This window comes from Scyliorhinus torazame, chromosome 30, assembly GCF_047496885.1.
Source record: "Scyliorhinus torazame isolate Kashiwa2021f chromosome 30, sScyTor2.1, whole genome shotgun sequence".
NCBI lineage: Eukaryota > Metazoa > Chordata > Chondrichthyes > Carcharhiniformes > Scyliorhinidae > Scyliorhinus > Scyliorhinus torazame.
In genome coordinates, this window is record NC_092736.1 from 6,195,945 (window position 1) to 6,219,534 (window position 23,590).

Below are 23,590 nucleotides of genomic sequence, written 5' to 3' on the forward strand. Positions count from 1 at the left end.
GCCCCTCAAATTCTGCCATTTATTAAGATCATGGCTGGTCTGATGTGGCCTTAACTCCACTCTCCTGCCTGCCCCTCCCTAAACCAATGACTTCCTTGTCAATCAAAAAGCCTTGACTATATTCAAAAACCCAGCCTCCACTCCCCTCTGGGGAAGAGAATTACAAACACTAACAACCCTCGGCAGAGAAGAAATTCCTCCTCATCTCCCATATTAAATGGGAGACCCCTTATTTTGAAGCTGTGCCCCCAGTTTGAGATTCCTCCATCCGAGGAAACAGCCTCTCATCACCCACCCTGTCTCGCTCCCTGAGAACCGTGCATGTTTCAGTAAGATTACCTCTCGTTCTTCTAAACTCCAACGGATATAGGCATAAACTTTCCTCACAGGACAAACCCCCTCATCCCAGGATTCAGGATATATTCTTTGCCTTCCCCCAGCGTCTATGCAGTCATTTGCAGCAGGGGTCACAGGAGCAGGAACCGTGGCTGATTTATTTCCCCCCTCAGTCCAACGTTACTGGGGCCAATTTCTATAGTTTCTCCAGCCGAAACACAGATCAGTGGTTGATGAAATCTACCCGTGGTTAAGTGTAGTCTCGTACACACCTAACTATGTCGAAATTTGCACTCGCGTCTCAGATGCGAAATGAAATCTTTATTGTGTCTATTGATTATAATTGAGAGTTTGAAATCTTCTTGTGGTTACAAATCAAATATTCTCAATAAAGCCCCTGCCAGTAGAAGACTTTAAGAGATATAATTAAACTTAGTAGCTTACAAACAAATTGAACTTTAAAAATACAGTAATGGTTTCTTGCTCAAAGCAAAACAGCTTGCGCAGACTTAGAGTTAGAGTGGAAATATGAAAATACGAAATAAGATAGTAGATAGTCAAGCACGTTGTATAGAGTGATCCCGGAATGGAAAATGGCTGCCCGGACCTCTATAAGGAAAATGTTATCAATCTGAAACCATCTGTTCCTACCCTTGTAATATGTTGATTGGCTTGGATGAGTCTTAAATGCATTTGATTGGATGGTTAATTGTCAATCATCAATGTGCAACATGGATATGACTATGTTGCATCTTTGGGTGTTTTCTGTGTGTTGGAATGTAAACTTACACTTATTAGCAGGTCTGCCTTTTGCTGACTGCTATACTATTCACATTTTGAATAATGGTAGATTCATGTTAACTATGGTGCTCATTTTGACCTTCAGTAGAAATGTTGCATTTACTTCTGGTTAGGCTGCAAATGTTTCAAAATCCGTGCTTTTATTATTGCAAGCTATACGCTTTTGTAATCTGAGGTTGTGTTTGCAATCTTATGATGGGATCCATTTTAAAAATGAATTTTGAACTGGGCTTAAGTATTTACATCAAAATGGCTAAACCAATGATCCTTTTACCTATCAGAAATAGCAAGTTTCCTTCAGTGGTCAAACTTGATTCCTCATCAGTCTGATTGGCTCTGCACTACATGTGGCAGTGCATTTCTAGTGGGTGCCTAAAGTAAATTACTGTCATCGCTTTGGTGACATATTCCATTTTATTACCATACCTTGGCAGCCCGAATAATAAATCATAACCTCGCGACTGCCTGGTGCTTTCAGAAGGTATTCAAGCAGATAACCAAAAGCTTTGTTAAGTAGTTAATTTTTAAGGAGCATATTCAAGGAGGAGAGAGAGAGAGAGAGATTTAGAGAGGGAATTCCATAGTTTAGAGCCCAGGCAGCTGAAGCACGGCCGCCAATGGTAAAGTGATGAAAATTGGGGTTACGCAAGAGACCGGAATAGGAGGAGTGAATGAGTCTCGGGGGGAGGTTGCAGGGCTAGAGGACGTTGCAGAGATAGGGAAGGGGGTGAGACTTTGGAGGGAGCTTGTGTCACCCATGATCCAAACCACTGAAGTGTTTTGTTTGTTGCTGACAGGAAGACATTTGCATGCACCTGACAAACTATGCCATCAACAAGCACAGCAAGAACTTTGTCAGAGATGGGGACGGAAGCAGCAAAAGGTACATTTAACAGTTTGGAAGGATAAATCTAACAATATAATCTTTCACCACATTCAGTACTGAAGGAAACTTTAAATTATAAGGATCTTAACCTGTCGAACTACGCCAAGTTTGGGGGAAGCTTAGTTGACGAATCAAGTCCTGACGCAATACGACAAGTTGTAAGATTTGTAATATTTGTAGACTGTGTTAAGTTGTTCGATTCCTTGTATTATTCGACTGTGTATAGTTGAAGGAATTTATATCATCTCTGCTATTCGGTTATCAGTAGCACTTTGCGAATACTGGAACTCAGCAGAAATTTGCAGTATAAACTCCTCAGGTGCCAAAAAGAATTGTTTTATTTGTAGTCGCTTGATTACAATTTGAAAGTCATTTAAAAGGCAATTCGTAGACAATTCGAAGCTCTCAGAGAATTACAGACATTATCTTTCTTTGCTTAGGCAGACAGCTCGAAAGTAACTTTTAAAAGGTCAAAGTCTGGCAATGAAACATGAAGAGAGAGAGAGAGCTAATCTTCAGCTAAACTCAAACTCAAAGTCAAAAGTGGACTAACATCACTGACACAGACTGTTAGACTGACAGAACCCCCAAAGACAATTACCTAAAAACTAAACACTAAAACAAAAAATAAACTAAAACTCACAAAGACAATACACCACAGACAACACACGAGACAACTCAGCACAACACACTTTCAAAGACAATAAAAACCTAAAATGGCGGGCGGAAACTTTTCAGTTATACAATTTCATATCTGTCTTAAGTCATCTAATCACACCCCAATATAATCCTAATTGGTTTGGGTTAGACTCAAACACATTTGATTTGATGGCAAGCCGTCCATCTTCAATGTGCAACATCAGCTTTTCTGACCCAGCTGTTATCTGCATTGTGAACAATGGTGCCTTCATGTTGCTGTGTATTCAATCCCTTGACCTTGACAATTAGCACAAGCAGTGTCAAATTGTTTTGCAACTGTGCTGTTTTAATGTCACACTGTCTTTGAAAATATGCATTTGCCAGAACAACGGACCTCAGTAAAAGTGAATTATGCTGTATAAATGGGTATTTAAAAACTGGGGCTCAACATTTATGCTTAAACAGCTATCTTTTACCTACACTAGTTGTATTCGAAATACTTGGCTTCTACAAGTACGCAGCAAATATATCCTAAAGTTCCCATAGTGTTGCCCTGATGGTGGGTTGAGACGGTGCATGACTGCACCTAGAATGTAACAGCACAGAAGGAGGCCATTCAGCCTGTCGTGACAGTGCTGGCCCTTTTTAAGAGTTATCTAATTACTCCCCCTCCCCTACACTTTCCCCAAACCCTGCAACTTTTTACTTTTTAAGCATTTATCTAATTCTAATGTTGAAAGTAATTTTCAGACAGTGCATTCTAGATCATAACAACCTACTGTGTTTACCCTATCAAAACTCTTAATGATTTTGGACACCTCTATCAAATCTCCCGTTGACCTAGGGCGGCACGGTGGCACAGTGGTTTGCACTGCTGCCTCACGGTGCCAAGGACCCGGGTCACTGTCCTTGCGGAGTTTGCACATTCTCCCCGTGTGTGCGTGGGTTTCACCCCCCACAACCCAAAGATATGCAGGGTAGGTGGATTGGCCATGCAAAATGAAATTAAATGAAAATCGCTTATTGTCACAAGTAGGCTTCAAATGAAGTTACTGTGAAAAGCCCCTAGTCGCCACATTCCGTCCGGCGCCTGTTCGGGGAGGCTGTTACGGGAATTGAACCATGCTGCTGGCCTGCCTTGGTCTGCTTTAAAAGCCAGCGATTTAGCCCAGTGTGCTAAACCAGCTCCATTAAATTGCCCCTTTATTGGAAAACATGAATTGGGTACTTTAAATTTAGGTATTTAAAAAATAAAATCTCCCATTGACCTTCCCTGCTCGGAGAAGGACAACTGTAGATTTTCTAATGTAACTGAAATCTTTCACTGGATTGAAGCAATTGGGACTGGGCATCAATTGGAAGGCTGGCTGGTTTGGTGAGATTCCTTGGTACTTAATTATTTTTACAATCTGTAAGGAACTTCAATTGTGGTATAAACCTGGTGCTGTAGACACTATTTTAGGTCGGCATTTTCAATACTCTAACTTGATTAATTTGATTTATTGTCACATGTACTGAAGTACAGTGAAAAGTATTTTCCTGTGGCGAGGGAACGTACACAGTACGTACATAGTAGACACAAGAATAATCAACAGAAAACATTGACAAATGGTACATCGACAAGCAATTATTGGTTACAGTGCGGAACAAGGGGCCAAACAAAGCGAATACATGAGCAAGAGCAGCATAGGGCGTCGTGAATAGTGTTCTTACAGGGAACAGATCAGTCCGAGGGGGAGTCGTTGAGGAGTCTAGTAGCTGTGGGGAAGAAGCTGTTCCTATGTCTGGATGTGCGGGTCTTCAGACTTCTGTACCTTCTGCCTGATGGAAGGGTCTGGAAGAAGGCAATGCCTGGGTGGGAGGGGTCTCTGATAATGCTGTCTGCCTTCCTGAGGCAGTGGGAGGTGTAGACAGAGTCAATGGGAGGGTGGCAAGCTTGTGTGATACGTTGGGCTGAGTTCACCACACTCTGCAGTTTCTTGCGATCTTGGACCGAGCAGTTGCCATACCGAGCTGTAACGCAGCCGGATAGGATGCTCTCTAACGCACATCTGTAGAAGTTTGTGAGAGTCGATGCAGACATGCCAAATTTCTTTAGCTTCCGCAGGAAGTAGGGACGCTGTTGGGCTTTCTTGACTGTTGCCTCAATATGAGTGGATCAGGACAGACTGTTGGTGATGGTGACCCCCAGGAACATAAAGCTATCGACCATCTCCACTTCGGAGCCATTGATGCAGACGGGAGTGTGTGTCGTGCTAGGCTTCCTGAAGTCGATGATCAGTTCCTTGGTCTTTCCAACATTTACAGAGAGGTTGTTTTCGGTACACCATGCAACCAAGTGATTTATCTCCCTCCTGTAGTCTGATTCGTCGTTGTTTGAGATGCGGCCCACAGTAGTCGTATCATCCGCAAACTTATAGATTGAGTTGGAGTTAAACCTTGCCACACAGCCATGTGTGTATAGGGAACTACGGTTGCCAACTGTGATTATCTGTATCTCAGGAGGTTTCATCACCTGACCTTCCCCCAGGCTCCAGCCTTTAGTCAGCCAACACATCCATCCTTGTGGCGGCCCCCTTCCCTAGGCCAATTGGAAAGTAAAGAGACACATTACTCAGTGATGCCTGACTGTCAGCCAAACAGTCTTTTCAATATTTTTATGCCTGGTAAAGGGAAATGTTCAAAGAAAAATAACAAAAACAATCTTTAAAATGTCCAGATGATTCTGCATACAGCTGTGCCCAGGAGATTGATCCAGGATCCCTCCCTGGAGGGTTGGCAACCGTAACCCAAACTCAGTTGTGCTGGTGAAGCAACATTCATCACTTTTCCCATTGCACAACTACCACTTGGTGCCAGTTACTGAAACCTCACCATCTTCAACTGGCTCTCAGCCGCACACAGGAGCATCTATCTCCTTCTTCAATAACAAAGTCTCGGAAAATACTCCTCCACAGACACACATGTTTCAGTGCTGATTTAGTCTATCATTCTCGGATAAATATGACAATTGGGCACTCTCTAAAACATATGGCTCTGCGTCATCAGGTTCTTACCTGGATGGTAACTTAAAAATGTACAGCTTGATGTCTGATGCATTAATTAAAAGCAATGCCGTCTCGATCTATCCGCGTATTAGTCCATTAATAACTGTGTTCTGTCTCACACAGAAAACTGTCCTCATTTAACAAATGGTTAGAACAACATGGACACAACACAACAAAGGTTTGGGTAGACATTGAAGATGTCATCATTAAGACTCTGGTTTCCGCCTATCCGATCCTAAAGCACAATTATCGAACTTGTTTCTCCAGTCACCTCTTTGGCAGTGCCTGCTTTGAGATACTAGGATTCGATATCCTCATGGATCGCAATTTGAAACCGTGGCTCCTGGAGGTGGGTGAAACAATGAACGAGGTGTGGTGGTGTCAAAAGGCTGCTTGACAAGCTGATAATGAAAGAAAGAAGATAGCATTTGTATAGCACCAAATCGCACTCACGTAATGTTCCAAAGCACTTCATCTGCTTTTGGGAAAGTTAAGAAACCCCCCAGATCTCTTTCACTAAGTGGCAGAGATTCTTTAACATCCATTATTACCACCTAATGGAACCTCAGCAAACACCTTTGAAAATGCCGGGTTCCTTACTACTGTGTTGCAGAGACAGCCTGGGTCACGTGCTAAAATATCTAAAACAAGACTTGACCTAAAAATGTTTAACTGAGCACCTATCCACTCAGTTAAGTTGGTATTTAAAGGGTCCTGAGGTTGAGGGTCAGACAGAGAAAGAGACCAAGCTCTCATTATGATGATATTTCATTTTTGTGCAGGGTAATTGCTGCTAAAGTAACCTTGGCAAGTTGTTACTGTGCACCCTTTAGGCCAGAGATACTGTAGTGGGAAGGGGGAGGGTGGGGTGGATATTGAACCTCCTGTTGGGATGGAGAAAGAAGGGAGGTGGGGGGCAAATAACTAACCTAATCTGTCCTGGAAGCCCATCGAGGTGTGACAAGTATTCCATCCTACTCCAGGTTGCAGTCGTGGAGGGGCTTTGGAGGGGTCAGGTGAGCTACTCCCCCAGTCTACGCAGCCTTTGTCCTGCTGTTGTAGTCTAGCTCAACCTCTGGCATGCATGCACAGCACTTTCCAGCAGAAAATCACTGAATAAAGCGTCAGGAACAAGAGCTATAATTTCTTTCCTTAGTGACTAAAGAGGCTTCAAAGTCGATTGTAGTTATTCATTCATTACTCTGAACGAGATCAATTAATTTATTGCATGCTGAATATCAATCAGGTTTTGTTTAGCTTATTGTCACACGGACAGTCATTTTCCCAGAGTGCCGTATAGAGTTCCCTATTGGAGTAAACCTGTATTTTTGTACAAATGTACTCAAATAAAGATTAGCTTATTTTTCATACCAGCATATCCTACGTTTTGCTTCTCAGGTGAACCACTCCCCCAGTTTCACTACAGATTCTAAGCTGGACCGTGAGGTGAAAGACAATCTGCTGTACGACACTATTTGTCTGATAAACCTTGGAGCAAGCAACAAGCAAAAGCTGGCAGAGGAGGAGAGGCGCAGGGTGCAGGAGCGCTTGTGGAACCGTCAGACAACTCGCGAGTTAAGGTAGAGGAAGTGGTGTTCAATTGTACACTGTACAATTCTGGCCTCCTGTGCATCCCAGACCTCCTTTGCACCACCTTTGGAGGCCATACCTTCAGCTGTCTAGCACCTAACCTCCGAAATGTCCTCCCTAAACATCTCTGCGTCTCTTACCTCCTTTGTGACATTCCTTAAAAATCATCTATTTGATCAAGCTGGCATAGTTGCTCTTGAGAAGATGGTGGTGGCCAGCCTTCTTGACAGATTAGCTGTCCGATGCAGCCAAGTGGTTTGCTAGGCCATTTTTGAGGTCAGTAAAGAGTGAACACCATGTGGGAGTAGAGTTACAGGCCCAGATCGGGTAAGGATGGCAGATTCTCTTTCCTAAGGGGACACTAGTTGGGTGTTTATAGCAATCTGATGCTACCAGATTGTTTAAACTGAACCCAAATTCTCAAACTGCCCGTGGTAGGATTTGAACTCATTCTCTGGATCGAGAGATCACTAAAATAACCAAAGTGTCTTCAGCAGGAAACAAACTTTTCAACAGTGAAACGTTTCCCTCTGAATTTTCCTTTTGGTCAGGGGAAATATTCTTGTTATGTTTCCAACAGCCTGAACTCCGAGGATCTGAAGTACATGGCCCTCCAGTGGAGGAGGGTGATGATTAATGAGTAATAATTATAGAAAGTACTGTTTGATCTCTGTAACATCCCCTCAGCCCAGGATCAAAACCAATTAGAGCACCTGCCCACTAGTGCATTTAGTATCTGAGCCATTGGGAGCCATTCTTAATTACATTTCATTTATTTTCAGTAAAATTAATTTTATGAGTCAGAATATATCAGGTAAAACTTTAAGGGGTAACTTTACTATTTACTATAGGGTGGAGTTTCACAAGCAGTACGTGTAGCATCAATAGGGCTAAAACATTGCCATCTTGATTTTCTCTGTTTTAATACCCAATTCCTTTTTTTCCAATTAAGGGGCAATTTAGCCTGTCCAATCCACCTGCCTTTTTGGGTTATGGGGTTGAGACCCACGCAAACACGGAGAATGTGCAAACTCCACACGGACAGTGACCCGGGGCTGGGATCGAACCTGGGTCCTCGGTGCCTCGAGGCAGCAGTGCTAACTGCTGTTCCACCGTGCCACCCCCGGAAAATCATAATCTAACCAAGCATAGTCATGATGGCTTCATGAAAGGGAAATCATGTCTGACTAATTTATTAGAGTTTTTCGAGGAAGTCTCAACTGGAGTGGATAGAGGGGAACCAGTAGATGTGATGTATTTGGAATTCCAGAAGGTGTTCGACAAGGTATCTCACAAAAGGTTATTTTATTTTTTATAAATTTAGAGTACCCAATTCTTTTTCTTTTCAATTAAGTGGCCAATCCACCTACCCTACACATCTTTGGGTTGTGGGGGTGAGGCCCACACAGACACGGGGAGAATGTGCAAACTGCACATGGACAGTGACCAGGGTCGGAATTGAACCCGGGTCCTCGGCGCCATGAGGCAGCAGTGCTAACCACTGTGCCACCGTGCCGCCCTTCTCACAAAAGATAAGAACCCATGGTGTTGGAGGTAGTATATTGGCATGAATAGAGAATTGGCTGATGGACAATAGTGAATGGGGATAAGGGGGTCTTTTTCAGATTGGCGACCTGTAACCAGTGGGGTTCCACAGGGATCCGTGCCGGGACCGCAAATGCTTACAATATATATTAATGTCTTGGATGAAGGCTTTTTCCCAGGGTAGAGGGGTCAATTACTAGGGGGCATAGGTTTGAGGTGCGAGGGGCAACGTTTAGAGGAGATGTACGAGGCAAGTTTTTTTACACAGAGGGTAGTGGGTGCCCGGAACTCGCTGCCTGAGGAGGTGGTGGAAGCAGGGACGATAGTGACGGTTAAGGGGCATCTTGACAAATACATGAATAGGATGGGAATAGAGGGATACGGACCCCGGAAGTACAGAAGATTTTAGTTTAGACGGGCAGCATGGTCGGCACAGGCTTGGAGGGCCGAAGGGCCTGTTCCTGTGCTGTACATTTCTTTGTTCTCTTTGTTCTTTGAAGCAAGCGAATGTACTGCAGCCAGATTTGCAGACAGCACAAAAATAGGTGGAAAGACAAGTAGCGAGAGGGATACAAATATCAAAGAGATATTGATAGGTTAAGTTAGTGGGCAAAAAGTTGGCAAATGGAGCATAATGTGGGAAAATGTGAAGTTGTTCATTTTGGAAAGGAGAACAAAAGAATATTATTTAAATGGAGAAAAACTGCAGAAAGCCACATTACAAAGGGACTGGGGGGGAACTGCGCACGAAACACAGAAAGCTAGCACACAGGCAGCAGGTAATCAGGAAGGCTAATGGAATGTTGGCCCTGATTTCAAGGGGGTTGGAGTATAAGAGTCGGGATGTCTTGCTGCAACTGTACAAAGTACTGGTGGGACCACATCTGGAGATCTGGGAGCAGTTTAGGTCCCCTTATTTAAGGAATGATATTATTTCATTGGAGCTGGTTCAGAGAAGATTCACTAGGATGGTCCCCAGTATGGAGTGATTATCTTATGAGCAAAGGTTAGACAGGTTGGGCTCTACTCCTTGGAATTTAGCAGAATGAGATGTGATCTCATTGAAACATCAGTGATCGTGTTGTGCCCGGCAAGGACCCAGGCGCAACGGGTTTACTCGCACAAGAGGCCCAAATCAGGCTTTACACCGGGCCGATCATGAGTCACTCGACTCGATTCACCTGGCGCGATCTGGCGCTCGGCGAGATCCAGATATTAAATACGCCCGGGAGTCAATGGCTGTGCCTGCGAGACTGGTTTCCATAAATGTGGACCAGGAGTGACGGCACCTTGGGGGTGGGGGTAGGGGGGGTTCTCGCAGGTCATTAGAGGCTCTTGGGTGGTTGGGTCCAGGGCAGTGGTACCCTAGCACTCCTGCACCTTGGCACTGCCATCCTGGGGGTTCGAGTGTCCCAGAAAAGGTTGAGGGGGTTGAAGTGGGGGGGGGGGGGGCTGAAAGAGGGATCTAGAGATCGTGGCAGCATTTCAGAATGGCGCCCTCTTCTGCGAGGAACCAGTCCTGCTGGCGAGATTAGCTCGCCAGTACAGGTCAGCAGCCTTAGTGTGGCATTGATGGGGAGAAACTCCCCAAGGCTTAGAAATCCGGCAAAATTCCGGTGAATAGCGACGTGATCCTTGCCGTTGCAGCTCCCAAAAAACATCCCACCAAACGGGGCCAAAAGTGAACTTTAACTTTTGTCCGCTGAATCGTGCCCATAGGATTCTTAAGGGACCTGACAGGGTAAATGCTGAGAGGATGTTTTTCCCTCATGGGAGGGTCTAGGACCAGAGGGCAGAGTCTCAGAATAAAGGGGAGCCAATTTAAGACTGAGATGGGAGGCATTTCTTCTCTCAGAGGGTTGTGAGATTTGGAATTCCTTGTCACAGAGAGATTTGGGGGCAGAGCCCTTGTGTCTATTTAAAGCTGAGATAGATTCTCGATCAGTCAGGGAATCGAGGGTTAGGGGGAAAGGACAGAAAAGTGGGCGTGAGGAATGTCGGATCAGCCATGATCCTTTTGAATGGGGGAGCAGGCTCGAGGGCCGAATGGCCTAACCCTGTTCCTATTTCTTATGGCTTTATGGTTAGACCGAATAAAACTCCTCCGTGAATAGCACCATGACAACTTGCATTTACAAATGCCTTTAACTTGGAAGAAAGATTCCAAAGTACTTTACAGAGATTAGTGGGAATGCGAAAATGTCTGATTAACACTGATTTTAAACCTGTTATTTCCACAGACGTGAGCAGTATGAAAACCACCAGGTAGCCTGGCTCCGGCAGGTGGAAAAGTATGAAAAGGAACACCTGGGAGGATTCCATCGAATTTACCCACGGTCTGACTCTGAGAAATACGACAATTTCTTTAAGCAAAGCGGATCACTCTTTCAGGAGACCATTGCTTCCAGGGCAAGGGAAGAATGTGCCAGGTATGGATTGTGGGCAACTGGGGGGCAAATCAGTCACAAGCAAGCAGGGCCCACTGGCAGTCATTGATGTGGATGCAAGGTTGCATTGGTTATAGGTCCTGGTACCGACCTGAGATGTCTCACATTTAATTGTTCTGGCAACACTCTATATTTGTGTTTGCTATATTCTCACAGCAGAGGGGCAGCACGGTGGCGCAGCGGTTAGCACTGCTGCCTGCGGCACTGAGGACCCGGGTTCAATCCCGGCCCCGGGTCACTGTCCATGTGGAGTTTGCGCGTTCTCTCCGTGTCTGCGTGGGTTTCACCCCCACAATCCAAAGATGTGCAGTTTAGATGGATTGGTCATGCTAAATTACCCCTTAATTGGAAAGAAAATAATTGGGCACTCTAAATTAATTTTTTTAAAAAATCTTCTCACAGCAGAGACTGTGGGACTTCAATGATTAATGGACAGTAACACCCAGGTCCTTTTACCTTACCACGCAGCAACCTTGCCCAGCATAGCTCCTACATGGGTTTATATCATTGCATTTATCTATATTACAAATATCTGCCAGAAATGTTTCTCTCCATACCTAGACGTCGAATGAAGGGAGAAGTATATTGTAATTTACAGAGGATAGTGTTTGAGACAGCTCTGCTTTGTTGTCCACTTTCAATTTTCTGAAGGGTGTGAGGTGTGATTTATCTACTGGTCTGGTTCCACTGGCATCCGTGTCTCTGTGGGATCAGGTCCATATGGACACTTTCTCATCCATAAGCTTAGATATGTACATCCCAGCAAGCTGTTCCGCTGCAGAAGCAGTACCACTGAGGCTGATGTTGTCCCTGCTTAGTTTCCATGTAGGCACACGTTCCTACAGGAGCTGCAATCTTGGCTGTGCTTTTCATTCTGAGCCCTCAGAAATGCTGGCTGGGATTAACTGGTGCAAGGTCTTTACTGCGAGCTGGTGCTCAGAATGTGTGTGAAGCAAAGTTGTGAGGGGTAACGATAGAGTAGATAGAAGTCATCTGTTTCCCCTGGCAGAGAGTTCAAAAACCAGGGGTCATAGATTCAAGCTAAGTGGCAGGAGGATTAAACCATTTTTACGCAGAGGGTGGTGAATGTCTGGAATTCGCTGCCCGAGTTGGTGGTGGAGGCGGAGACTCTAAACTCTTGTAAAAGGTACCTGGATCTGCACCTTAAGTGCTGTAAGCTGCCATGGGCCGTGTGCAGGAAGGTGGGATTAGAAAGGGCACCTGCGTCAGCATAGACAAGATGGGCCGAAAGGCCTCCTTCTGTGCTGTACCATTTCTATTGTTCTATGCCTCCGAGCTGATGCTGCCTCAGCTTGTGTTGGGTGCATGTCGATTGATCAGTTATTGGATACTTTGTGATCAGGCAGCAGTTGGAGGAGATCCGGATGAAAAATGAGCCAAAGGAGCAGCTGGGAAAAGGGAAGAAGAAGGAAGTGAAGGAAAGTGGCCTTCAAGGGGAGTCAGGGGGCGAGCCCCTAGCACTGGATCTACTCTCCAGGAAACCCCGTGGTGATGCATCCTTCAAGAAGTTAAAGAAAGAGGTACTGTGTCCAATTACTATAACTTCAAATTTCACTCAACTGCAGCAACCGCACTGAAAGCATTTAAAATACCCCGGGTTAAATTCCTGATGCCCTGTATGTGGATGCTGAAAGGGATAGAAATTCCCCTTTGTGTTAACCATTTTGCTAAGTTAACTAATGATGAAATTCCATTAACCAATATACAGTTATCTAATAATCCTTTCAGTTTGAAGCAGTTGAGACTTTGATTTGGCAGAAATTATTTTGAGGCAGTATTCCTCTTCGCCTCTCCTGAATGTGCTGACTCATGTTTGATGATGGTTTACGGAAAGCAGGTGCTACCTGGAGACCTGGCACATAAGGCCACTCTTCACAGGAGGGTCTGGTCATTGAGTGTCAGTGGACTGTTTGACTGCGATGGCCAAACTCTGGTTCAGGGCAGGTAAGGCATTGCGGAAGCCCTTACTGTGTCGCCTTCGTGTGAGGCCTGAGTGACACCTCATTTTAAAATGATTGGCAGGCAGTCCACTATAATCGCTGCCTCCTCCCTAAAGTTTTCTGATGGAGTTCCTGCTGCAGGACATCAGAGCAAAGATGGAGATGCTGCTTTTTGACATTCACACAAGTACCCCGGCGCCATTATGCGTTTGGCCTGGAGAAAGATGGCGAGCGGGTCTGTACCAGCAACATTATTCTTTGGACTTGACGTCCGTGTAGGAAGAGATTCAATGATCTCACAGTAAAGTGTAGGTCTACCAGGTAGAATAACCATAGTAAGCATTTAAAATATCACCTCTGCATATTAGCAATAGGTTTACAGGATCAGGCAGAGAACAACTTCACTAACCATCCACGAGCTGAGCTAAGATATTTTCAGTTTTCATTGAGAACAATAGCATTGTTATTATTTTACTGGACTATTAATTCATTGACCTGGACTAATGATCTGGAGACATAGGCTCAAAGTGGTGTTTGTATTCAATTAGTGAATAAATCTGGAATAAAAAGCTAGTGTTAGTAATGGTGGGCATGTAATTACCAGATTATTGTTCAAACCCATTGGTTGAATAATATCCTTCAGGGAAGGAAATTTGCCATCTTTTACCTGGCCTGGAGCTCCTTCGGGACTATTGATGTACTGTGGTTAAGATTTGCATAAGCCATGGGATCAATTGATCTGCAATCTACTGAAGGAGTCCTCCATATCTAGGAACCATTAATACATACATCTCATACTCATAACTTCTAAGGGATAGTGTTTTATTATCTTATTTACTTGACTCAATTCAGAGTACTAACCAGAAGTTACTACTGTTTCCTCGTCCTCAAATTTGTATTAAAGGTAGAGGATATGTGACAATATCCTATTATACTGCCACATAAAGTGGGCGGCGCGGTGGCACAGTGGTTAGCACTGCTGCCTATGGTGCTGAGGTCCCAGGTTCGATCCTGGCACCGGGTCACTGACCATGTGGAGTTTGCACCTTCTCCCCGTGTCTGTCTCACCTCCACAACCCTAAGCAGGGTGTGCAGGGTAGGTGAACTGGCCACGCTAAATTGCCCCTTAATTGGAACAATTAAAAATAAAAATAAAAACAGTACTTCCACATAAAGGCAGTATGGATAAATGGCAATTACCTAGATTAAGCCAACAAAGGGCACCTTGGGTAAGTTTGGGTCTTCATTCTCTCCAGTTGTCTTGAGAAACCACGGGTGGGATTCTCCGGTCTGCCTGCCGCGTTTTCCGGCGTGGCGCGCACTCGTCGGCAGCGGGATCTTCCATTCCGCCAGCCGGTCAATGGGGTTTCCCATCGTGGCCACCCCACGCCGTCAGGAAACCCGCGGGCACCAGTGCACCGCCGGCGGATCGGAGGATCGTACCCCACACCTTTCCCCACCACTCTCCCTCCCTTTATCATATTGTTCAGCACACCACACTGCAGCATTTCTCTTTCTCATTCCAAATACACACGCCTCTTCCTTTTCTTTCTTTGCATCACACACACTGATAGCATTCTCTTCTTACTTCCCAGCACTTGCACGAGCACCCATTCCCATTCCCACCCATTCCCATTCCCCCCGAGCGCGCTTTTCTTCATTTTCCATTCCCACCCCTGTTTTCACATTCACTATCCCTATCCCCATTCCACCTTGGTCCTGCTCCAGCTCTCATCAAGTGCACTTTGCACAAACCCTACACGTTTCCACTGAGCTGTCCGACAATGGCTCACTGGGACGTGGCCTCTCTTTCTGCAGAAAGAAAGCAGCACATAGTGGCAAAGGAATGAGCAGGGCTGGAGGAGGAGTGCTCAACATCGCAGCTCTCACCCAAACACAGCACCAGGCCCTGGACTTTAGTGGCGCAGTCAAAAACATGAACACGGTGGGAGATAAAACTGGCGACTTATCTCAGCAGGGCATCTGCAAATTGCTTGTATCTTTTCCTTCACCTCAACATCCTTTACAACATCAAGCTGCATTGTCACTTGTGACTGCCACCTCCTAATGTCCAGCCTCTTGGTGCTATCCTAACCTTTGCTGCTTTTCTCTTTCCCCTAGGACCTTCTCGGAACTTGGAACCTGCAGAATATACCTTGGAGGGGGACAATCCTTTACAGGATGCAGTGTTGTTTGTTCTATCGCTCCCAGGCACCAACTCACTAACTGATATTCTGTATGGGTTCGAGAGTTAGCCACAGGGATGTGCTCCTGGTGAAAGACGTAGCAGAAGGTACTGGTGGCAGAAACAGACCAGCATCAGTCTGATTTGCTGGAGGGTGAAATTCTGGCCCAGCGGTTCTGGGCAGGTCAGAGGCTCAGGGACCCAGCCAAGAAAATAAAGCTGCTTATCTTGCATTAGCAGCTATAGCAGCTGTTGGAAGGCCTGCCAAAGTTGCTTCAGCATAGAATCATAGAATGTACAGTGCAGAAGGAGGCCATTCAGCCCATCAAGTCTGCACTGGCTCTTGGAAAGAGCACCCTACTTAAGCCCACGTCTTCACCTATCCCAGTAACCCCAGCTAACATTTTTGGACACCAAGGGCAATTTAGCATGGCCAATCCACCTAACCTGCACATTTTTGGACTGTGGGAGGAAACCGGAGCACCCGGAGGAAACCCACGCGCACAAGGGGAGAACGTGCAGACTCCGCACAGACAGTGACCCAAACCGGGAATAGAACGTGGGACCCTGGAGCTGTGAAGCAACTGTGCTACCGTGCCAGCCATGACGACTGAAGACATGGAGGAGCCTGCTCCCTGCCTGTATGTTGTCATCTCACATGGCATCAGCACTCTACATTGACCACCTCAGGAATGGTACACCCAGTTAGACTGATTACCCTCCTGAGCTGAGTAGCCGTTGTGCAGCTGCCAGCACCCCCACTTGGAGAGACAGAGATCCATTTGCAAGGATTGATGGGCTGAATAGAGAGTCACTGACTCTATGCAGTCTGCCCTACTGCATACAGTTGAACTGATCATTTCCCCCACCGCAGAGAGTGTCTGAAATCGCAGAGAGTGTCTGAAATCACAGTGTGTCTGAAGTGCGATGGACGCAATCCATGTTGCCTTCTCCCAGAATATCTGCGCACGTGCTCCTTTATTATGCTTTCAGTCAGCCATGCTGCCAGGGAGTTTGCTGGGGCACAGGCAACCAGCTTGGTGTTAGCACCTGGGACCTCAGAAGCTTAACCACCATGAAGTCACCAACCACAATCATCCCAAGGCTGCCTGGGTGAATAGTGGCAACCAGTAGCCTTCCACCAGTGTTTCTCGCCTCACAGGAGGAGTAGCATTAGGAAATCTTATAAGAAAGACACATGGTTGACAGTTGAGTGATTAATGAATAAAAGGCAATTATTGTGTTGGGAATTTAATTCAACACATTTGGCCATGTGGCTTTATAGAAGCTTCTGGGTCTGCATTGTCACCATGTCATTGATATAAAAGTTGGCTGAATGATTTCAATGTCATTTCGTGGAATATTAAAGAAGTGGTGAAAGGTAAAGAGGTCTGTTGAAGCAGAGCAGCATTGCCAAGTAAACCGAGGACGGGATGAGCAGGTCACTGGAAGTGCTGACCCTTGCATTGCTGGCTCTCTGTTTGTTTCTACCCTGCCGTCTCCCAAGTCACAGCATGCACCAGCTGCTGTCCTCGGTGGGTAACACTTTCACCCTTGAGTAAGAAGGTGGTGGGTTCAAGTCCTTAATACTTGAGCACAAAATCCAGGCTGACTCTCCAGTGCATACTGAGCAAGTGCCGCCATGTCGGACGTGACATCCTTTAAATGAGACATTGGACCAGCTCTGTCTCTCAACGGGACAGAACTCATCACCGGACACTGTTTTGAAGAACAGGGAAGTTCTCATCACCAAAAAACAGATTATTGGGTCATTATCGCATTGCTGTTTGTAGGAGCTTAATGTGCACAAATTGGCTGCTGCATTTCCTACATTACAACAGTGACTACACTTCAAAAGTATTATATTAGCTGTAAAGTGCTTTGGGATGTTCCGGGATGGTGAAAGGTGCTGCGTAAATGCAGGTTTGCCTTACTCATCAGGTGACGTCTGTAATTGTTATTTTATCTCCCCCAAGTCTAATCGCCCCTAGCATCTGACCTCCGCCTCTGTGGCTCTACAATGTGCTCCATAATCATTCTGCTGGTCCCATGGATTTGATGACACCTGTGTTGTTTGGAAATTGAAGGTCTTATTAAGCATATGGGTAAGGGATTTGACTTGTTGCCCCACCAGCCACTCTCTCACATTGGTGTGGAAGGGATGCAGATCGGGAAGATGGTGGCTTGTCACAGCAAAATTACCCCTATTCACTTTTCAGCAGCAGTCTTTGGATACCAATCAGGAGCAGGGCCCCTTGATATTGTTTTTTCCCCCTCTCCTTACCTTGTGGTACTCGGGCCAATTGTAATGGCTCCCCCACAAATGCAACTGAACCCAGCTAACTCCTTAAGAGAGCGGAGATTTAATGGGTTGCTAATCATGCCTCAAGTCTTGCATTTACTCCAAGGGTAGGAAGATCTAAGCTTCGTCCCTATGAGTCTCTGTGAGCACATGCGGGGCCTAAAACTCCCACACACAGCTTAAATCCATGTCCCCATTAATTTGCAAGTTGATGTACCAACAGATCTTATTATTCTGATCCTAGAGTTACCCACCAACAAGGCAACTCACGCAAGTAAAACATAGCGGTCTTTCATAATCTAGGTCCACAAAATTGATACGGAACAAATGAGTGGGTATTGGTAACTAATAGGATTGTGTTGGGAGGAGATCATGGCTGAACTACAGCACATGACTGCAGTTTGGTGACTGCTGTACTCTTGAGTCCTATTCTATTGGCTATCTGTCAGTTGATCCTTCACCCACCTCTAATCTATGATCCATGTTGGTGGGGGGGTCTAATCTTACTTCCTTAGTTTCTTAAATAAGAATTAAGCCTGTCGCACAATCAGTCAAGAGAGTAGGTAAATTGATGACAACTTGTAATGACTTTGATAAATACCTATCATCTTTGGTCAATATTGGAGGGTGCAGTGGGTGAGCTGATGGTCTGTTTCCACTGGAATATGTGTTTCAGGACGGTGGCATGGTAGCACAGTGTTTAGCACAGTTGCTTCACAGCTCCAGGGTCCGAGGTGCGATTCCCGGCTTGGGTCACTGTCCATGCGGAGTCTGCACGTTCTCCCCATGTCTGCGTGGGTTTCCTCCGGGTGCTCTGGTTTCCTCCCACAGTCCAAAGATGTGCAGGTTAGGTGGAATGGCCGTGCTAAATTGCACTTAGTGTCCAAAAAGGTTAGGTGGGGTTACCTGGTTACTAGGATAGGTTGGAGATTTGCGTTTAGGTAGGATGCTCTTTCCAAGGGCCGGTGCAGACTTGATGGACCAAATGGCCTCCTTCTGCACTGTTAAGTTCTATGATTCTATGAAATCCAGCCAAGAGGGAAATCTCCCCTGTCTGGTGGCTGTAAGGATCTGGGGCGAAATTCTCCCGAAACGGCGCGATGTCCGCCGACTGGCGCCCAAAATGGCACCAATCAGACGGGCATCGCGCCGCTCCAAAGGTGCGGAATGCTCCGCATCTTTGGGGGCCGAGCCCCAACATTGAGGGGCTAGGCCGACGCCGGAGGAATTTCCGCCCCGCCAGCTGGCGGAAACGGCCTTTGTTGCCCCGCCAGCTGGCGCGGAAATGACATCCCCGGGCGGCGCATGAGCGGGAGCGTCAGCGGCCGCTGACAGTTTCCCACGCATGCGCAGTGGAGGGAGTCTCTTCCACCTCCGCCATGGTGGAGACCGTAGCGCAGGGGGAAGGGAAAGAGTGCCCCCACGGCACAGGCCCGCCCGCGGATCGGTGGGCCCCGATCGCGGGCCAGGCCACCGTGGGGGCACCCCCCAGGGCCAGATCGGCCCGCGCCTGCCCACGCCGCCTTGTCCCGCCGTTCAAAAGGTGGTTTAATCCACGCCGGCGGGACAGGCAATTTAATCGGCGGGACTTCGGCCCATCCGGGCTGGAGAATCGAGCGGGGGGGCCCGCCAACCGGTGCGGCCCGATTCCCGCCCCCGCCGAATATCCGGTGCTGGAGACTTCGGCAACCGGCGGGGGCGGGATTCAAGGCATCCCCCGGCGATTCTCCAACCCGGCGGGGGGTCGGAGAATGACGCCCCTGATATCAAAGGGGTCTGAGCGTTCTTATGATTCCTGGGCTGCCTGGAGTTTGCCACTAAATTGACAATCTCACTCAAAGAGGATGGCTGGAAAGGTGAGATACTTGGAATGGACAGCACCTACTTCTGCATGTAACTGTGTGCCATCTGACCGAGGATTCATGTTGCTGCCATTATGTATTCAAAATAGGAGTCCTGTAAGCCATTAATCCTCTCACTTTGGCGTGTGCAAATTTTTCCAAAGTTGTCCAGTGAAAGATGTTAAATGATACCTCTTTAATTCTGTTGTAGGTCACAGAACAGTTGTTGCCAATGAGTGGCTATCCCATTCACCTCTGTCGAATGACTTTTCAGGATATGTCTTTCGAATCTGATTAGTTGAAATGCATATATTCTATGCCTAAATCAATAAAAGTGTTAAAAAAGAATGCAGTAAGTTACTAATTCTGTTTTAAATGGTCTTCGTATCAATCAAAACGTCAGAGAAAATTCAGAAACAGGCTAAATACAGCAATGGGAGTGATTTGGTACTCTGTCTGAATATTGTTTCTGAATTTATTGTTTTAATAAGAGGGTAATTATATTAGGTGATTTCAACTTTCCCAAAATTAATTGGGACAGCCATCATGTTAAGGGCTTGGATGGAGTAGAGTTCTTAAAATGTATACAGGAGAACTTTTTAGCTCAATATGTAGAGGATCCAACAAGGGATGGTGGAGTGCTGGACCTAATTCTGGGAAATGAAGCCAGACAGGTGGTGGTGGGGGAGCATTTTAGTGATGGCGACCACAACATGGTTCAGTTCAAATTTGGTGTGGACAAAGAAATAGACAAGTTGCAAAAAAAGGTTTTGGATTGGGGAAGAGTAGATCTTAACAAAATAAAGCAGGACCTGGCCAAGGTAGACCGGAAAGAGTTAATAATAATAATAATCATCGCTTATTGTCACAAGGAGGCTTCAAATGAAGTTACTGTGAAAAGCCCCTAGTCACCACATTCCGGCGCCTGTTCGGGGAGGCTGGTATGGGAACTTGTTACTTGTGGTGAAATCTACAGAAGAGCAGTGGGGGGGGGGGGCGTTCAAAGATCAAATGGGGAGGGTACAGGCCCAATATGTTCTCTCTAGGGTAATAGGGGAACCATGGATGACCAGAGACATTCAGGAGACGTTGAGAAGGAAAAGAGAGGCTTTTAACAAGAATAAGGGGGGCAAGTCTGCAGAGACATTAGTGGAGTACAGAAAGTGCAGGATGGAGTTTAAGAAATCAATCAGGAGAGTAAAGAGAGATGATATGAGAAAGCTCTGGTTGGTAAAAGTAGGGAAAATCCCAAGATATTCTATAAGTATATCAATGGGAAAAGGATAACCAGGGAAAGAGTGGGGCCCATTAGGGACCAAGGGGGAGTCTGTGGGTGGAGTCAGAGGACATTGGTAGGGTGTTGAATGAATATTTCACATCTGTCTCGCCCAAGAAAATGAGGAGGTAGTTATGGAACTCTGGGAGAGAGACTGTGAGGTTCTTGAGCAATTTGTCATAGGGAGTGATAAGGTATCGGAGGTATTGGCAGCTTAAAAGTGGGCAAATCTCCAGGTCTGGATGAATTACGTCCAAGGATGCTGTGGGAGGCGAGGGAGGAGATTGCCGGGGCTCTGACCCAAATTTTTAATTCGACTCTGGCCAGGGGGGAGGTGCCAGAGGACTGGAGAACAGCTGATGTGGTCCCACTATTTAAGAAAGGCTGTAGAGACAAGCCAGGGAGCTACCGACCAGTGAGTCTCACAATAGTGATTGGGAAACTACTGGAGAAGGTTCTGAAGGAGAGAATCTATCCCCACTTGCAGAGGCAAGATTTGATCAGGAATAGCCAGCATGGCTTTGTTAGAGGAAGGTCATGCCTAACAAATTTGACTGCATTTTTTTTTCTTTATAAATTTAGAGTGCCCAATTCATTTAGCGTAACCAATCCACCTACCCTGCACATCTTTGGGTTGTGGGAACGAAACCCACGCAGACACAGGGAGAAAGTGCAAACTCCACACGGACAGTGACCCAGAGCCGGGATCAAACCTGGGACCTCGACGCCGTGCGGCAGCAGTGCTAACCATTGTGCCACCGTGTTGCCCTGACTGCATTTTCTGAGCATGTAACCAAGTGTGTAGATGAGGGGAGTGCATTTGATGTAGTTTACATGGATTTCAGCAAAACCTTTGACAAGGTCTCACGTGGGAGACTTATTAAGAAGGCAAAAAGGCAAAAGCACATGGGATACAGGGTAACTTGATAGGTGGATTCATAATTGGCTTAGCGCTAGGAGACAGAGGGTGATGATAGATGGCTACTTTATAATAATAATATTTTATTGTCACAAGTCGGCTTACAATAACACTGCAATGAAGTTACTGTGAAAAGCCCCCAGTCGCTACATTCCGGCACCTGTCCAGGTACACAGAGGGAGAATTCAAAATTCTCAGCTGGTAGAGGAATTGAACCCGCGCTGCTGGCCTTTTCCTGCATTACAAACCAGCTGTCTAGCCCACTGAGCTAAACCAGCCCTGAGTTTTTGGCTATTTCCAATTGTTGAGCGAGATTCGCCACCAAGAAACATGCCACGGGGGGTCTGGAAAATTCCCCCAATGTACCTTTAATCAGACAAAATAACCAAACTGGAATGATTTCCATGTAGAAATGTGAGTCTTCCTTGTCGACATGGGGGTCATTTGAAATCTAGTCCACTGTAATTGCTCAGTGGATGAAAGTGAAAGTCATATTGATTCTGAGCAGCATTGGCAAGGAAATTATTGGGGTTTCACCTCTTGCCTGAACTGACCTCAATTTGCATGGCAGTAAGGGAGGTGCATATGACTTTTGTATAGATGACAGAGAAGAAAATTGTGCTTGTTCTGGGTCCTGAGAGGACCTTTGCTGTGCTGTCTTGTGTAGTAGAGCATCCTCACCTAGAATAGATGCTTGTAGGATGTGTCAGAGGGCTACCATGAATTGGTATTGAAATGGGAAGTAAATCAGTATAAAATAAAACCTAATTTCATCACGTCATATTTGATAACAGAACCATGTAGCAATTACAACACAGAAACCACTCATTCAGCTTAACTAATCCCTGTAGATATTTACCCTTCACAAGAGCACACAAACTGATCAATTCACGATAATTCTGTTCTCCAAAATGTATTTCCGGAAGCAGCTAAGAATGTCAATGGATTAACATCCCAGTCAGTGGGTTCAGGCAACCTAGTCTTAGTCAGGGGGGCGATTGGTGATCACTGAGGTTTGTCCTGGTTAGTTGTACCACCACTTTGTCCTCGTCTTTGGCTCAAACTCCAAAATTCTACTCCCAACCCTCATATCCTGTCCACAGTGACTCCAGTTTCCCATCACCATGTGCGTACCAACTTAAACTACCTATGAAAACACTGGAATAAAAATAATTTACAAATTTCTCTATGACCACGCCCAATGCTACTACTGTTTTAAAATTTCAGGCCAATGTTCTTTGACCCTTCAATTCTGCTTCACTGGGCATTTCTTCATTTCCTCTACTAACAGTGGAACCCTTACCCCAAGATCTTATTCCCCTTACTACTTTCTCTCTCTACCTTTAATAAAAAAAAAAAATCCCTAAAGGATATCTATCTCTTTGATCGAGCTTTGGTGAACAATTCCACACAACGTGGAATTCCACACAAGGCAAGCACGGTAGCACAGTGTTAGCACAATTGCTTCACAGCTCCAGGGTCCCAGGTTCGATTCCGGCTTGGGTCACTGTCTGTGCGGAGTCTGCACGTTCTCCCCGTGTGTGCGTGGGTTTCCTCCGGGTGCTCCGGTTTCCTCCCACAGTCCAAAGATGTGCAGGTTAGGTGGATTGGCCATGATAAATTGCCCTTAGTGTCCAAAATTGACCTTTGTGTTGGGTGGGGTTACTGGGTTATGGGGATAGGGTGGAGGTGTGGGCTTGGGTAGGGTGCTCTTTCCAAGAGCTGGTGCAGACTCGACGGGCCGAATGGCCTCCTTCTGCATTGTAAATTCTATGATTCTATGACAACGTACCTTGAGATATTTACTGTACTGAT

At 46.0% G+C, this 23,590-nt stretch overlaps 1 protein-coding gene across 4 annotated transcripts in view; it reads left to right on the top strand.

The window, feature by feature from the left end:
* LOC140404332 (tubulin polyglutamylase ttll6-like) overlaps positions 1 to 23,590 on the top strand; it is a 144,193-nt gene that overhangs the window by 104,001 nt on the left and 16,602 nt on the right. For all 4 annotated transcript variants that reach the window (XM_072492715.1, XM_072492718.1, XM_072492719.1 and 1 more), the window contains exons 9-13: positions 1,935 to 2,020; positions 5,833 to 6,058; positions 7,108 to 7,289; positions 11,085 to 11,273; positions 12,655 to 12,832. In XM_072492715.1, the coding sequence (XP_072348816.1) occupies positions 1,935 to 2,020; positions 5,833 to 6,058; positions 7,108 to 7,289; positions 11,085 to 11,273; positions 12,655 to 12,832 (861 nt within the window). The remainder of the gene's footprint in view (positions 1 to 1,934; positions 2,021 to 5,832; positions 6,059 to 7,107; positions 7,290 to 11,084; positions 11,274 to 12,654; positions 12,833 to 23,590) is intronic.